Here is a 17,841-nt window from a genome sequence, read left to right on the forward strand (position 1 = left end):
TCTCATACACTAAGCGGTTTGACAGATCATCTTATACATACGTAGCTTGTACAAAAGCAAGACAAGAAGTAAGTTGTCCACAATCCAATCTGACAGCCATTTGTGATGGTGTCCATTGTAGCCATGACTGTTACTCCTCCTCTTCTAAGCATTTTCAAAGCATGATGCCAAGGAACAAGCAGCCCCACATAGCTGGTGGAGATGCTCATTCATTGTCTGGGTTTAAGCCATTCTGCCATCTGCACATATTCTAATAATAGTGGGATGTCCCGACAGTCACTCACTACTAAACATAATGAACATTTTTCATCATCATGGAAGCTTGGAAGTGAGACATGCCATTCTAAAAATGTCATATAGCACATCACTTCGATGGTACTTGAGGGAGCTGTAAACGATAAAAACTGTGGGGGAAGATGGAAATTTATGCAATAAATAATGGAGGATATTGGGTGCAAAGGTTACCATGAAAGGAAGAGATTGGCACAGTAGAGAAATTTATGGTGGGGCACACCAAATCAGTCAGAACACTGAATGAGGTGAAAAAAGGCACGACAGAGTGTGGGCTGTGATATTTTCAGAGGAACCATTCTGAAATTCAAAGCAGTTTAGGAAAACTGTTAAAGAGCTAATCTGGATGGCCAGATGGTAATTGCCTTTTTCAAAATGTGAGCTTAATACCATAACACTGTGCCCTCTAATTTAGGGTGAAAAGGAGGAGCACTGAACATGTGCTGGTAGAATGATACTATCAGTAATAAAGTAGGTCATGAGAGAGACTAGCTTCTGAAATAACATCAGAGGTAACACTGGACTATAAAACAGAGTCATATCTTATAGTAGTAACGGGCTGCAGGCAAGTGACAAAAAGAAAAAGAAAAAAATAGCTGCACTCAAAAGGAAGAGGAGGATAGAGATGGAAACGAAAGCAAGCTGAAAATATGAAGAAGTAGTAAAGTTCTGGTAGAAAATTGAGATGGGTTAAGGAAGACAAAGTAGTATCTGTTCAAACCTTCCCATCCATCATTATGGTTCTGAGGAACATGGAATTATAATTTTACGTTGACTGACTGAATTAACTCTTCAGACAGCACTGTAATGATTTTTCTGGATTTATTTCACATTATCAGTTATTAATACATCCTCAGATGTATCTCAAAACTCAAATACACCAGTTGAACCTGAAAGTGCTGTCTGAATCTGTCTATGGGTGTTATCATCATTCACACTTCACCACGTCTCCATCACACCACCAAGTTATACTAGTAGCACGGGAAGGAGTTTTGGTATTTTAGATATCACAATGAACCACAGACCTTGCCATTGGTGGGGAGCCTTGCGTGCCTCAGCGATACAGATAACCGTACTGTAGGTGCAACCACAACGGAGGGGTATTGGTTGAGAGGCTAGACAAATGTGTGGTTCCTGAAGAGGGGCAGCAGCCTTTCCAGTAGTTGCAGGGGCAACGGTCTGGATGATTGACTGAACTGGTCTTGTAACACTAACCAAAATGGCCTTTCTGTGCTGGTACTGCAAATGGCTGAAAGCAAGGGGAAACTACAGCTGTAATTTTTCCCCAGGGCATGCAGCTTTACTATATGGTTAAATGATGATGGCATCCTCTTGGGTAAAATATTCCGAAGATAAAATAGTCCCGCATTCAGATCTCCGGGCGGGGCTACTCAAGAGGACATCGTTATCTGGAGAAAGAAAACTGGCATTCTACGGATCGGAGTGTGGAATGTCAAATCCCTTAATCAGGCAGGTAGATTAGAAAATTTAAAAACGGAACTGGATAGGTCAAAGTAAGATATAGTAGGAATTAGTGAAGTTCAGTGGCAGGAGGAACAAGACTTTTGGTCAGGAGAATATAGGGTTATCAATACAAAATCAAATAGGCGTAATGCAGGAGTACGTTTAATAATGAATAAAAGAATAGGAGTGCAGGTAAGCTACTACAAACAGCATAGTGAACGCATTATTGTGGCCAAGATAGACAAGAAGCCCACGCCTACTACAGTAGTACACGTTTATACGCCAACTAGCTCTGCAGATGATGAAGAAACTGATGAAATGTAAGATGAGATAAAAGAAATTATTCAGGTAATGAAGGGAGACGAAAATTTAATAGTCATTGGTGATTGGAATTCGATAGTAGGAAAAGGAAGAGAAGGAAAAGTAGTAGGTGAATATGGATTGGGAGGACAAAATAAAAGAGGAAGCTCCCTGGTAGAATTTTGCACAGAGCGTAACTTAATCATAGCTAACACTTGGTTCAAGAATCATGAAAGAAGGTTGTATACATGGAAGAAGCCTGGAGATACTAAAAGGTTTCAGATAGATTATATAATGGTAAGACAGAGATTTAGGAACCAGGTTTTAAATTGAAAGACATTTCCAGGGGCAGATGTGGACTCTGACCACAATCTATTGGATATGAACTGTAGATTAAAACTGAAGAAACTGCAAAAAGGTGGGAATTTAAGGAGATGGGATCTGGATAAACTGAAAGAACCAGAGGCTGTACCGAGTTTCAGGGAGAGCATAAGGGAACAACTGATAAGAATGAGGCGAAGAAATACAGTAGAAGAAGAATGGGTAGCTTTGAGGGATGAAGTAGTGAAGGCAGCAGAGGATCAAGTAGGTAAAAAGACGAGGGCTAGTAGAAATCCTTGGGTGACTGAAGAAATATTGAATTTAATTGATAGAAGGAGAAAATATAAAAATGCAGTAAATGAAGCAGGCAAAAAGGAATACAAACATCTCAAAAATGAGATCAATACGAAGTGCAAAATGGCGAAGCAGCGATGACTAGAGGACAAATGTAAGGATGTAGAGGCATATATCACTAGTGTAAGATAGATACAGCCTACAGGAAAATTAAAGACACCTTTGGAGGAAAGAGAACCACTTGCATGAATATCAAGAGCTCAGATGGAAACCCAGTTCTAAGCAAAAAAGGGAAAGCAGAAAGGTGGCAGGAGTACATAGAGGGTCTATACAGGGGCGATATTCTTGAGGACAATATTGTGGAAATGTATGAGGATGTAGATGAAGATGAAATGGGAGATATGATACTGCGTGAAGAGTTTGACAGAGCACTGAAAGACCTGAGTTGAAACATGGCCCCGGGAGTAGACAACATTCCATTAGAACTACTGACAGCCTTCGGAGAGCCAGTCCTGACAAAACTCTACCATCTGGTGAGCAAGATGTCTGAGACAGGCGAAATTCCCTCAGACTTCAAGAAGAATATAGTAATTCCAATCCCAAAGAAAGCAGGTGTTGACAGATGTGAAAATTACCGAACTATCAGTTTAATAAGTCACAGCTGCAAAATACTAACACGAATTCTTTACAGACGAATGGAAAAACTGGTAGAAGCTGATCTTGGGGAAGATCAGTTTGGATTTCGTAGAAATATTGGAACACATGAGGCAATACTGACCCTACAACTTATCTTAGAAGCTAGATTATGAAAGGCAAACCTACGTTTATAGCATTTGTAGACTTAGAGAAAGCTTTTGACAATGTTGACTGGAATACTCTCTTTCAAATTCTGAAGGTGGCAAGGGTAAAACACAGGCAGCGGAAGGCTATTTATAATTTGTACAGAAACCAGAGGGCAGTTACAAGAGTCGAGGGGCATGAAAGGGGAGCAGTTGTTGGGAAGGGAATGAGACAGGATTGTAGCCTCTCCCCGATGTTATTCAATCTCTATATTGAGCAAGCAGTAAAGGAAACAAAAGACAAATTCGGAGTAGGTATTAAAATCCATGGAGAAGAAATAAAAACTTTGAGGTTCGCCGATGACATTGTAATTCTGTCAGAGACAGCAAAGGACTTGGAAGATCAGTTGAACGGAATGGACAGTGTCTTGAAAGGTAGGTATGAGATGAAGATCAACAAAAGCAAAACTAGGTAATGGAAAGTAGTCGAATTAAATCAGGTGATGCTGAGGGAATTAGATTAGGAAATGAGACACTTAGAGCAGTAAAGGAGTTTTGCTATTTGGGGAGCAAAATAACTGATCATGGTCGAATTACAAGTAGACTGGCAATGGCAAGGAAAGCGTTTCTGAAGAAGAGAAATTTGTTAACATGGAGTATAGGTTTAAGTGTCAGGAAGTCGTGTCAAAGTATTTGTATGGAATGTAGCCCTGTATGGAAGTGAAACATGGACGATAAATAGTTTGGACAAGAAGAGAATAGAAGCTTTCAAAATGTGGTGCTACAGAAGAATGCTGAAGATTAGATGGGTAGATCACATAACTAATGAGGGGGTATTGAATAGAATTAGGGAGAAGAGAAGCTTGTGGCACAACTTGACTAGAAGAAGGGATTGGTTGGTATGACATATTTTGAGGCATCAAGGGATCACCAATTTAGTATTGGAGGTGCAGTGTGGAGGGTAAAAATCATAGAGGGAGACCAAGCGACGAATACACTAAGCAGATTCAGAAGGATGTAGGATGCAGTACATACTGGGAGATGAAGCAGCTTGCACAGGATAGAGTAGCATGGAGAGCTGCATCAAACCAGTCTCAGGACTGAAGACCACAACAACAACAGATATCACTTCAGCATATGACTTCCTTTAAGTCAGGCACATGGCAAAACAGCTCATAGAAAGCTTCTAGTCAAAGGATAAGTCTCACCGTAATGGTTTAACACATTGGAACAGGTAATCTTATACAAAAGATGTGAATCTTTTTGTAACATATTCTATATATATTAATACTCTCTTTTCTATTTCTTACAAGGCTTCTGATCTTTTTGCAGTAGTAACGCTGCTGATCTTGTTACAAACTGTAATTTAACACATGAACTTGTGATAACCAATACTTTGAAGTTTACCATGTAGCACATGATTTTCCTGATTGGAACCATCTAAATATATGACACTAACTCTGTAGTACAACTAATTCTGAATGACAAAGAACTATATAGAATAGAGGCATTTTTTCGGAAATTCATTCATACAGGTTTCACATACTGATGTACTATCAGACATATTTCACTCTTTTTCTCTTCTGGTGTTGACTGTGTAGTAAAATCTTAGAATGATGTTTCCAGTTGGTTTAAGTTACCTAATGTGAAACATCATTTGAACTTGTGTCAGGAAATATTCTGAGCTTTTAAGTTCCATGTAAAATTATGTGAGATCATTTTTCCAGTGACTTTCCAAATGAACTCATTACTCCAGTGTTGTTCTGTCAACTTGTGGTGGACTGTTTCCTGTCTGAGAAGCAATATGCAGCATCTTATGTTTCTGGAAATGTAAAATCAAGACATAACTTATTTAATAACTGGAGGGAAGGATGGAAGTTTTCCAATTGGAAGTACAGTTATATCACCACAAAGCACCAAGTTAAATCCACCTTACGATCTGTATAACACACCATAAAGAAAACTGACTCCAATATGTGGTATGCACGACGGTAGACACTATCACTCTCATAACTGATATTCTGTCTACTTTTTACGTAATTCGTTGTCATAAACTATTACAAGCTATGTCTGCAATGGAGTTCTGAAATCATCTGATTTATCTTGTTGGATAAAATAGTAACAGCTATGGTGTTTAGTATGACATTCACTTGGTTTCATCTCCTTTATCACAGAATTTCCTAGATAGCTTCCAGTTTTTTGTAGGTGCCATGTAACAATTAATATGACTCACACTTCATGCAGTAATCTCTTCTTACTTTTCTTAATAATGTGGTAGACCACAGTTCTTAATAATGTAGTAGACCATAGTTCTCATAATCTGTCATCATAAGCAGATGGATTGCAGACAGGATGCCTGTTGAGGTGCATGGCAGTCAGGACAGCATTGCTTCCACATACCCATTCTGAGGGGACTCACTTGGCGCACAGTGAGTGAACACACACACACACACACACACACACACACACACACACACACACACACACACACACACACACACACAGAGAGAGAGAGAGAGAGAGAGAGAGAGAGAGAGAGAGAGAGAGAGAGAGAGAGAGAGAGAGAGGGGGGGGGGGGGGGGGGGAGTATCAAATTCACACAGCTTGGCGGAAGTTGCCAAAGAAAACTGACATTACCTTGCCTGGTGACAGTTATCTGCAGGGCTTACATAGCCTTACAGTTGTGCACCGGTCGTGGACTTGCAGTGAGCACAGGCTCAATGGCTTCCCACTATGTCTTGTGCTGCATTGCGATGTAGCTAACTGCCATTTTTCCTTCGCCATATGGAAGGGGCAATCCGGCTGTTGAGGCACAATTAGAGCACACTCACCTACATGGAAGCGAATGAGACTGTACTGTATGGATAGCAAGTGATGGGAAGTGAGTGATACTTATGTTCACTTTACACCGGCAGTGCTCTAGTAATGGGAGTTGGGAAGTGAGAGTAAGGGAACAATAGTCAAGAGGGTGACGAGATTAAGAGGAAAGTGAGGAAAAGAGGAGTGAGTAGAATGGGTAGAAAGAAAAGGAAAGGAAAGGAAAGGAAAGGAAAGGAAATATAAAGAGGAACTCTAATAAACAGAAAAGGAAATGGGAGGGAAAGGACAGAGGTGGTGGAGGAGTAGAAAGTGAGTGAGCAATTGTGTGTGTGTGTGTGTGTGTGTGTGTGTGTGTGTGTGTGTGTGTGTGTGTGTGCGTGCGTGTGCGTGGTGGGGGGGTTAAAAGCAATACAAAATCATTGTAATAGTTAAAGCAAAATGTGTAAAGCACCATAATTTTGAGCAAAATAAGAGGAGAATAAGATAGTTGCCTTTTGTTGTGGCATTCACAATTGCAAATGCATCCAGCGTTCCAGAATTACTGATGATAAAATAAGCTTCCATACAAGGTTTCCCATAATCTAATGCACCTATGCAAAGCCACATATGACCTGTTCCATCTTTTGGTACACCTTTGATAGTAATCCGGTGGTGCCCACCATAAGCATAAAGGGGAAACTGAAAAACAAAAGAGAAAAGATTTAAGGTTATAATAAAGATAATAATGGAACAATAAAAGAGAAGAACAAAGACAAATGCAAAATTGCACAAACAAGTGATTCAACCATATTGCAACTACATAATTTTTTAAAAAAATATTACAAGAGTCATTCCGAAAGTAAAGAACACCTTCTTCTACAAAAATGTTTATTTGATGTAATTTTAAAAAACTGTTTTTTACATACAGTCTGATACCGAAGCTACTTTTCTACATAATCACCATACAAATTTAGGCATGTGTCATACCAGTTTACCAGGTTTTCTGTGCCTTCTGCATACACAGTTGCCGCAAACTTTCTGAACCACTGACTAATGGCTTCTTTTAAGTTTATCATCACTTCCATAGCATTGTTCACTCAAACAAATATCTTCGAATGTGAGGAATAATTGTAATCACTTGGGGGCTAAGTCTAGACTGTATGCCGGATGTTGGAACATTTCCCACTGAAACCATGGAAGCTAGTCCTTGTCACTCCTGGACATGCATTATCATGGAAGAGGATGACTCAACTGGTTAGCGTTCCTTGCTGCTTGTTTTTATTGGCTCAAAATAGTTGTGAAGCGTCTGCCAGTAGGTTGCTGCAGTCCACTAATTGTGGAACACCTGTCTGGTTGGATTTTTGTTTCAGTCTTCTTCCGTCTGCCATTAAACATGATACACTACTTTCAAACTGATGCTTCATTCGTAACATTACCATAAACCTCAGTTACCTGTCTACAAATTTCAGTGCTTGGATTTTTTTGCGAATTTAAAAAGTGTGCACTTCACACTTGGCAGGATTGAAAATTTTGTCACACATTTTACAGTCGCATAGTTAAGCAGTAATCAACAGCATTGGATCCCAGCTGCCGCCAAACTGAAGCGGACGAATACCAAGGTCAGTGGTTGTTTGTCAGTGGAGGTAGGGTAACATGGTCATGTGTAAAAACAAAACGTTTTTTCACTTGCGAATGACTCTCATAAATATTTGGATGCCAATGCAGCCTGTTAAAATGAAGTCTCAGTTAATATGGCTTGTTGTAACAAGAGAAATATCCCTGCTCGATTGGCTAAAATTGATTTTAAAATACATACATGTTTGTGTTCTACCACCCAAATAGGTCCTTTACATGTAAAAGCCTGGATTTACAAACAACTGATGGCTTAGGGTTGACGAATCTGAAGGTTACAGAAGGACAAGTCGCCGAAGAAGTGGTATTAAGTGTAACAAGCATTTATGACCAGCATGTTCACAATGGTCGTAAGTGAACCATTATGTAACAAAAAGTTAAGCAGTCAATTGGAACCAAGCGTCTTTAACACAAACATTACAGCACCATAATCATATTTCCCAAAATAAGAAGCTGTTGTGTTTTTCAAACAACGGAAAATCCAGGATGGACTGTAAAAATATTACGAAAATCACACACACACACACACACACACACACACACACACACAAATGTCACAAGACTGCAGTTTCAGGCAACTGTAACCACAGTTGCAGGGGTGTGTGTGTGTGTGTGTGTGTGTGTGTGTGTGTGATGTATTGTTGACAAATGAAAGCTGTAACTGTGAGTGTCTTTTTATTGTGCCAATCTGTGACTCAGCTTCTCTGCTATATGTTGTGTTTTTCGTATACTCTTCTCTTATTCATCATCAAAGCACAATAAGGAATTTTAATGAAGTGATTAAAACACAGCACACTAGACAAAGGTGAAATGTGGATATGCTACATCATTTTCAGTGTATCAAACTGCAGAAGTCCTATACCGAATGTCACAGTGACATTATCCAGTCCTTGCTTCCATTGTGTTAAAACACATTTCAAAGAAACTTGGCATTTACACTTCAATGAGAAATAAGGAAAGTAAATATGATAACAAGGCATTTTATATTTTGGGAATGGTATTGTAAGGAGAAAGAAAACTGGCTTTCTACGGATCAGAGCATGGAATGTCAGATCCCTTAATTGGGCAGGTAGATTAGAAAATTTAAAAAGGGAAATGGATAGGTTAAAGTTAAATATAGTGGGAATTAGTGAAGTTTGGTGGCAGGAGGAATAAGACTTTTGGTCAGGTGAATACAGGGTTATAAATACAAAATCAAATAGAGGTAATGCAGGAGTAAGTTTTAGTAATGAATAAAAAAATAGGAGTACGAGTAAGCTACTACAAACAGCATAGTGAACGCATTATTGTGGCCAAGAGAGACAAGAAGCCCACGCCTACTACAGTAGTACATGTTTATATGCCAACTAGCTCTGCAGATGATGAAGAAATTGATGAAATGTAAGATGAGATAAAAGAAATTATTCAGGTAGTGAAGGGAGACGAAAGTTTAATAGTCATGGGTGACGAATTCGATAGTAGGAAAAGTAGTAGGTGAATATGGATTGGGAGGACAAAATGAAAGAGGAAGTCGCCTGGTAGAATTTTGCACAGAGCGTAACTTAATCATAGCTAACACTCGGTTCAGCAATCATGAAAGAAGGTTGTATACGTGGAAGAAGCCTGGAGATACTAAAAGGTTTCATATAGATTATATAATGGTAAGACAGAGATTTAGGAACCAGGTTTTAAATTGTAAGACATTTCCAGGGGCGGATGTGGACTCTGACCACAATCCATTGGATATGAACTGTAGATTAAAACTGAAGAAACTGCAAAAAGGTGGGAATTTAAGGAGATGGGACCTGGATAAACTGAAAGAACCAGAGGTTGTACAGAGTTTCAGGGAGAGCATAAAGGAACAATTGACAGGAATGGGGAAAGAAATACAGTAGAAGAAGAATGGGTGGCTTTGAAGAATAAAATAGTGAAGGCAGCAGAGGATCAAGTAGGTAAAAAGACGAGGGCTCGTAGAAATCCTTGGGTAACAGAAGAAATATTGAATTTAATTGATGAAAGAAGAAAATATAAAAATGCAGTAAATGAGGCAGGCAAAAAGGAATATAAACGTCTCAAAAATGAGATTGACAGGAAGTGCAAAATGGCTAAGCAGGGATGGCTAGAGGACAAATGTAAGGATGTAGAGGCTCATCTCACGAGGGGTAAGATAGATACTGCCTGCAGGAAGATTACAGAGACCTTTGGAGAAAAGCGAACCACTTGCATGTATATCAAGAGCTCAGATGGAAACCCAGTTCTAAGCAAAGAAGGGAAAGCAGAAAGGTGGAAGGAGTATATAGAGGGTCTATACAGGGGCAATGTTCTTGAGGACAATATTATGGAAATGGAAGAGGTGGTAGATGAAGATGAAATGGGAGATACGATACTGCGTGAAGAGAGCACTGAAAGACGTAAGTCGAAACAAGGCCCCGGGAGTAGACAACATTCCATTAGAACTACTGGCAGCCTTCGGAGAGCCAGTCCTGACAAAACTCTACCATCTGTTGAGCAAGATGTATGAGACAGGTGAAATTCCCTCAGACTTCAAGAAGAATATAATAATTCCAATCCCAAAGAAAGCAGGTGTTGACAGATGTGAAAATTACCAAACTATCAGTGTAGTAAGTCACAGCTGCAAAATACTAATTTGAATTATTTACAGACGAATTGATAAACTGGTAGAAGCCAACCTCAGGGAAGATCAGTTAAGATTCTGTATAAGTATCGGAACACGTGAGGTAATACTGACCCTACGACTTATCTTAGAAGAAAGATTAAGAAAGGCAAACCTACGTTTATAGCATTTGTAGACTTAGAGAAAGCTTTTGACAATGTTGACTGGAATACTCTCTTTCAAATTCTGAAGGTGGCAGGGGTAAAATACAGGGAGCGAAAGGCTATTTACAATTTGTACAGAAACCAGATGGCAGTTAGAAGAGGCAAGGGACATGATAGGGTAGCAGTGGTTGGGAAGGGAGTTAGACAGGGTTGTAGCCTATCCCCAATGCTATTCAATCCGTATATTGAGCAAGTATTAAAGGAAACAAAAGAAAAGTTCGGAGTAGGTATTAAAATCCATGGAGAAGACAGCAAAGGACTTGGAAGAGCAGCTGAACAGAATGGACAGTGTCTTGAAAGGAGGGTACAAGATGAAGATCAACAAAAGCAAAACTAGGTAATGGAATGTAGTCGAATTAAGTCAGGTGATGCTGAGGGAATTAGATTAGGAAATGAGACACTTAAAGTAGTAAAGGAGTTTTGCTATTTGGGGAGCAAAATAACTGATGGTGGTTGAAGTAGAGAGGATATAAAATGTAGACTGGCAATGGTAAGGAAAGCGTTTCTGAAGAAGAGAAATTTGTTAACATGGAGTATAGATTTAAGTGTCAGGAAGTCGTTTCTGAAAGTATTTGTATGGAGTGTAGCCATGTATGGAAGTGAAACATGGATGATAAATAGTTTAGACAAGAAGAGAATAGAAGCTTTTGAAAAGTGGTGTTACAGAAGAATGCTGAAGATTAGATGGGTAGATCACATAGTTAATGAGGAGGTATTGAATAGAATTGGGGAGAAGAGGAGTTTGTCTCACGATTTGACCAGAAGAGGGGATCGGTTGGTTGGACATGTTCCGAGGCATCAAGGGATCACCAATTTAGTACTGGAGGGCAGCGTGGAGGGTAAAAATCATAGAGGGAGATCAAGAGATGAATACACTAAGCAGATTCAGAAGGATGTAGGCTGCAGTAGTTGCTGGGAGATGAAGAAGCTTGTAGAGGATAGAGTAGCATGGAGAGCTGCATCAAACCAGTCTCAGGACTGAAGACCACAATAACACCACATTGTAAGCACTGCATGCATTAACATGAATTACTTCAGGGAAATGTTTAGCTTTTTGACAAATAATGTCATTTAAGAAGCTTGTGTACCTACTGGTGATAATTGTCCATTAAGTAGTTTAGATTAGATTGACTTTCATTCCAACAGATCTGTAGTGAGGAGGTCCTCCAGGATGTAGAACATGTCAGAAAAACAATAATACATGACAAATATTTGCAACTGAAACAAATATGCTAATGTACCTTCCACAGGTCCCAAGTGGAATGATCATTTTTTTAATGATGACTATATGGAAGAATCATTTTTCAAACACTAATGCACTGATTTAATATTTTAAGAAAATGTTTTTATTTATTTATAAGGTAATAAACGTCTAATAGAACTACTATAATACTTGTTTACAATGAACACATTACTGCACTGAAATGGCGCAGAAATTAGATTGTACTTACACACACACACACACACACACACACACACACACACACACACACAAAAATATGTTGGTTCTCCTGAGAAAGTCATCAATGGATTAGAAGGAGTTGGCCACCAATAAATCCTTTCAGCTTCTCTTAAACTGAATTTCATTTTTATGGCTGCTGGCAAGTTATTGAAAATGTGTTTTCCTGAATAGTGCACACATCTTTGTGTACAAGAGTAAGTGACTTTAAATCCTTGTGAAGATTATTCGCCGACCGGAGTGGCCGTGCGGTTCTGGGCGCTACAGTCTGGAACCGAGCGACCGCTACAGTCGCAGGTTCAAATCCTGCCGCGGGCATGGATGTGTGTGATGTCCTTAGGTTAGTTAGGTTTAATTAGTTCTAAGTTCTAGGCGACTGATGACCTCAGAAGTTAAGTCGCATAGTGCTCAGAGCCATTTGAAGATTATTCTTATTTCTAGTACTGATTCCATGAATTGAGCTGTTCGATTGAAAAAGTGATATATTTTTAAAGACAAATTTCATTAGGGAGTAAATACATTGAGAAGCAGTAGTTAGTATCCCCAGTTGCCTAAACAGTCTTCTGCAGGACGTTCTTGAGTTCACACCACATATAACTCTCATTGTACGTTTTTGTGCCTGGAGAACTTCAGCTTGGCTTGATGAATTACACCAAAACATAATCCCATATGACATTATGGAATGAAAGTAAGCATAGCGTGCCGGCTTTTTCAGTTTTATATCCCCTATGTCTGACACAATTTGCATTGCAAATAGAGATTTGTTAAAACATATCAGCAGTTCTGTGGTGTGCTTCTCCCAGTTGAGTTTATTATCAAGCTGTAATCCCAAGAATTTAACACTGTCCATTTCTTCTATCCACTTGTCATCGAATGTTAGGCACATACTCGTGGGACACCCCTTACAAGTTCTGAACTGCATGTAGTGTGTTTTTTCAGAGTTTAGTGACAAATAATTGGCTAGGAACCAGTGATTAATGTCCACAAATATTTTATTAGCTGATCTTTCTAAGACTACACTTGATTTGCTATTTATTGCAATGTCTGTATCTTCGGCAAACAAAACGAACTTGACATCTGGTAATGTTAGTGATGAAAGGTCATCGATATACACAAGAAAAAGTAAGGGCCCTAGGTGGAACCTTGTGTGACCCCACATGTATTTAGTTCCCAGTTGGATGATGACCGATAGCTTAATACATGTCTCTTTCGTAATAACACCCTTTGTTTCCTGCCAGAGATATAAGATTTGAACCATTTTGCAGCATTTCTTGTTACACCATAATATTCTAATTTACTTAAAAGGCTACTGTGATTTACACAGTCAAATGCCTTTGACAGATCACAAAACATACCAGTTGCCTGCAATTTGTCTAATGAATTAAGTACATTTTCACTGTAATTGTAGATAGCTATCAAATATCAGAACCCTTTAGAAATCCAAACTGTGACTAACAGTATGTTATTTGTGATAAGATGGTTATAAAGCCGATTGTACATTACCTTTTCTAAAGTTTTTGAGAATGCAGGCAAAAGTGAAATTGGATGGAAATTTGATGCTATTTCTTTATTCCCTTCTTAAACAGTGGCTTAACTTCAGCATATTTCAACCATTCAAGAAATATTCCACTGATAAACAACTGGTTACACAGATAGCTTAATATGTTACTTAACTCAGAATCACATTCTTTAAATAACTTTGTTGATATTTCATCATATCCGCTAGATGTTTTTGATTTTAAAGATTTTATGATGGACATTATTTCTGCTGGGGTAGTGAGGGTCAAATTCATATTATCGAAGTTACTTGAAATGTCTGGTCTGAGGTATTCCATAGCAGCATCTACAGAACCTGACAACCCCATCTTTTCAGTAACAGTTATAAAATGTTTGTTAAAAAGTTCTGCAACACTATACACATCTGTCACCAATGTATCATTTACTCTTAATGCTATTTGTCCCTCTTCCTGTCTGTTTCTACCAGTCTCCTCCTTCGCTATATCCCATATTGTCTTTATTTTGCTATCTGATACGACTATATTTTCCTTGTAATATATTTGCTTTGATGTTTGTGTTACAGACTTTAATATTTTACAGTATTTCTTGTAATGTGCTATAGCATTGACATCAGAACTGTTTCGGATTGACAGATACAGTTTTCTTTTTGTTTTAAAAGATACCTCTATTTCTTGAGTAATACATGGCTTCTTTGTAGACTTCGTTTTGACCATTAGTTTTGGGGGAAAACAGTGTTCAAATAAGATAAGCACTTTATTAGCAAAAGTGTTATATTTTTCATTCACGCCATGAGCACTGTAAACATCAGTCCTGTGGATGTCTCCGAGGAGTATCCTACAATAATATCCTGTAAATGCTTTTGGTTGTTAAATGGGCCAGTACAACTTCAGGGTGGTTTATGAACAGATTAAAGTTACCTGCAGGTGCTCGATATACACTTAATAATATGAAGGATTTTTTGTGAAATTCTACTTCTGTTGCATGTGCTTCCCTAGGCTGTTCTAGGCAAAATTTATGAATGTTTGTGTTCTTAAATTTATGACAGTTCCTGATGACTGTGATGACTCCTCCTTCCCCCATTTCTGCTCTACAAAAGTGAGATGCTAACCTAAACACTGTAACACTTGAAAGTTCTATACCAGTGGTCACATGGTGTTCAGAGAGGCAGATTATGTCAGCTGGGTTTGAGGACTCAAATTCATCTATGCAGATAATTATTTCATTAATTTTATTTCTCAGTCCTCGAATATTTTGATGCAATAAAGACAGCTGAAATCTCACACTGACTGAGTTAAAATTGGGTAGAGTTGAAATTTTTGCCGATTGTTGAAAATTCTTAACCAAGAGCTGCTTATGCTGATGTAATACGCTAGAATTATGTTTTTAGGTTTCTTTCTCATACTGAAGGTTTGTCTCAGTCCTAACCTCTCTTAAAATTTGGTTTCTTTCTGTCCTCTCTACCATAAAAAAGGGTCTTTTCTGAACCCTATAACAACTGGTATTTTATCGCTCATGACAGTGCCTCCCCCCTTTAGCTTTCCTGCTATTTTCCCAGCCAGTTTACCCTTCCCTTTCCTGTTGAGGTGAAGGTCATGCCTAGTATAATCCCACCTATTGAGAGAATCGACAGGAGCCACACCAATGTGTGACCTTGCACCAGACATAAGCAGCCATTCCAAATCCAAATTAACTCTCTTGACAGAAGAGTTTAAATGAGGTCAGTTATGGGACCCAAGAACAGATACAAACTCAACACTAGTATGCTTCAATGCTGATGCAATCTTTGCCAAGTCACACTCTATACTGTACCCAGGATCTCTGTCAATACTATGACCTGGCCCACCCATTATAACCACGGTGTCTTCCTTAGTGAAATCTTTGCAGAGTGATAATAAATCCTCTGTCACCTGCTCCACAACAGCATTGGTTTAAAAAAATTGGTGACCTGGTATTCTGATCATGGTTCATCCTGCAAAAGTTGGCCAACATCTATTCCATGGGAACTACCTAACAACAACACTTTCTTTCTCTTTACTGATTTCCCTACATTCTTACTTTTCAATTTGCTGCTGAAAGTTTGTTGTGCCCTGTCTACATCTACAACTGCTTGAGGCTCACCAGCTTCTAACTGAAGCAAAAGGTCAAATCTATTTTCCACATTCACCATGAAGCTGTCAGACAAAGTTCTAGGCCTATTCCTCGTGTTGCCACTTCCCACCTCTCTTTACCCTTCTCCCTCCTTAACCTGTCAATATCTCCCCTAGCCTTGTCAAACTCAGCCTGAAGGGTGGCAATTTTCCCCTACGGTTCTAGTCTCTTCCTATCTCTACTACACATCCTACAAAACCACTGATGCGTCTCATTTACTTCCCCTATTCCCATGCCACTACAGTCACCCACATGGAAAAAACTACAGCACCCATCACACCAAAGCCCCGACCTAAAAATTCTATGGCAAGACAAGCACTTTTCACTCATGGTAAACGTAATAGTTTAGTAAGAATAAGTCAGTTAAATTACAGATAAACACGAAAATATGATTCCACAAATTTGGCCTATACGCAACTGTGTGTTGACAAAAATAACAGTGCAAAGTTTCTGAAACAACAACTTAAACTTTAAGCTACTTTCCAGAAATGTGAGTTAAATAATGAAGAGGTATGCTACAGTTAAATTGCTGGAGAGAGCAAAGAACAGTTAAATGAAATTCTACAGATTTGCGGCAAAATGTAAACAGAAAATACGACTGTAACCCGACTGTACAATCTTTTCACATTTTTTACTATAATATATAAAGAAAAATGAAACCTTTAATGGTATACTTAAAAAGCACACTAATACACCTATTTACCACATAATCAGTACTAAAATAAATGTTTTTATAATCATATATAAATACAAAGATGAGGTGACTTACCGAACAAAAACGCTGGCAGGTCGATAGACACACAAACAAACACAAACATACACACAAAATTCAAGCTTTCGCAACAAATTGTTGCCTCATCAGGAAAGAGGGAAGGAGAGGGGAAGACGAAAGGAAGTGGGTTTTAAAGGAGAGGGTAAGGAGTCATTCCAATCCCGGGAGCGGAAAGACTTACCTTAGGGGGAAAAAAGGACAGGTATACACTCGCACACACGCACATATCCATCCACACATACAGACACAAGCAGACATATTTAAAGACAAAGAGTTTGGGCAGAGATGTCAGTCGAGGCAGAAGTGTAGAGGCAAAGAAGTTGTTGAAAGACAGGTGAGGTATGAGTGGCGGCAACTTGAAATTAGCGGAGATTGAGGCCTGGCGGATGACGAGAAGAGAGGATATACTGAAGGGCAAGTTCCCATCTCCGGAGTTCGGATAGGTTGGTGTTGGTGGGAAGTATCCAGATAACCCGGACGGTGTAACACTGTGCCAAGATGTGCTGGCCGTGCACCAAGGCATGTTTAGCCACAGGGTGATCCTCATTACCAACAAACACTGTCTGCCTGTGTCCATTCATGCGAATGGACAGTTTGTTGCTGGTCATTCCCACATAGAATGCGTCACAGTGTAGACAGGTCAGTTGGTAAATCACGTGGGTGCTTTCACACGTGGCTCTGCCTTTGATCGTGTACACCTTCCGGGTTACAGGACTGGAGTAGGTAGTGGTGGGAGGGTGCATGGGACAGGTTTTGCATCGGGGGCGGTTACAAGGATAGGAGCCAGAGGGTAGGGAAGGTGGTTTGGGGATTTCATAGGGATGAACTAACAGGTTACGAAGGTTAGGTGGACGGCGGAAAGACACTCTTGGCGGAGTGGGGAGGATTTCATGAAGGATGGATCTCATTTCAGGGCAGGATTTGAGGAAGTCGTATCCCTGCTGGAGAGCCACATTCAGAGTCTGGTCCAGTCCCGGAAAGTATCCTGTCACAAGTGGGGCACTTTTGTGGTTCTTCTGTGGGGGATTCTGGGTTTGAGGGGACGAGGAAGTGGCTCTGGTTATTTGCTTCTGTACCAGGTCGGAAGGGTAGTTGCGGGATGCGAAAGCTGTTTTCAGGTTGTTGGTGTAATGATTCAGGGATTCCGGACTGGAGCAGATTCGTTTGCCACGAAGACCTAGGCTGTAGGGAAGGGACCGTTTGATGTGGAATGGGTGGCAGCTGTCATAATGGAGGTACTGTTGCTT

General features: G+C 39.5%; 1 protein-coding gene across 1 annotated transcript in view; it reads right to left on the reverse strand.

Moving 5' to 3' along the window:
* Positions 1-17,841, reverse strand: part of LOC124776375 — a 352,178-nt gene that overhangs the window by 27,431 nt on the left and 306,906 nt on the right. The window contains exon 18 of the mRNA XM_047251339.1: positions 6,761-6,947. Coding sequence (XP_047107295.1) covers positions 6,761-6,947 — 187 coding nt within the window. The remainder of the gene's footprint in view (positions 1-6,760; positions 6,948-17,841) is intronic.

This window comes from Schistocerca piceifrons, chromosome 2 (genome assembly GCF_021461385.2).
Source record: "Schistocerca piceifrons isolate TAMUIC-IGC-003096 chromosome 2, iqSchPice1.1, whole genome shotgun sequence".
NCBI lineage: Eukaryota > Metazoa > Arthropoda > Insecta > Orthoptera > Acrididae > Schistocerca > Schistocerca piceifrons.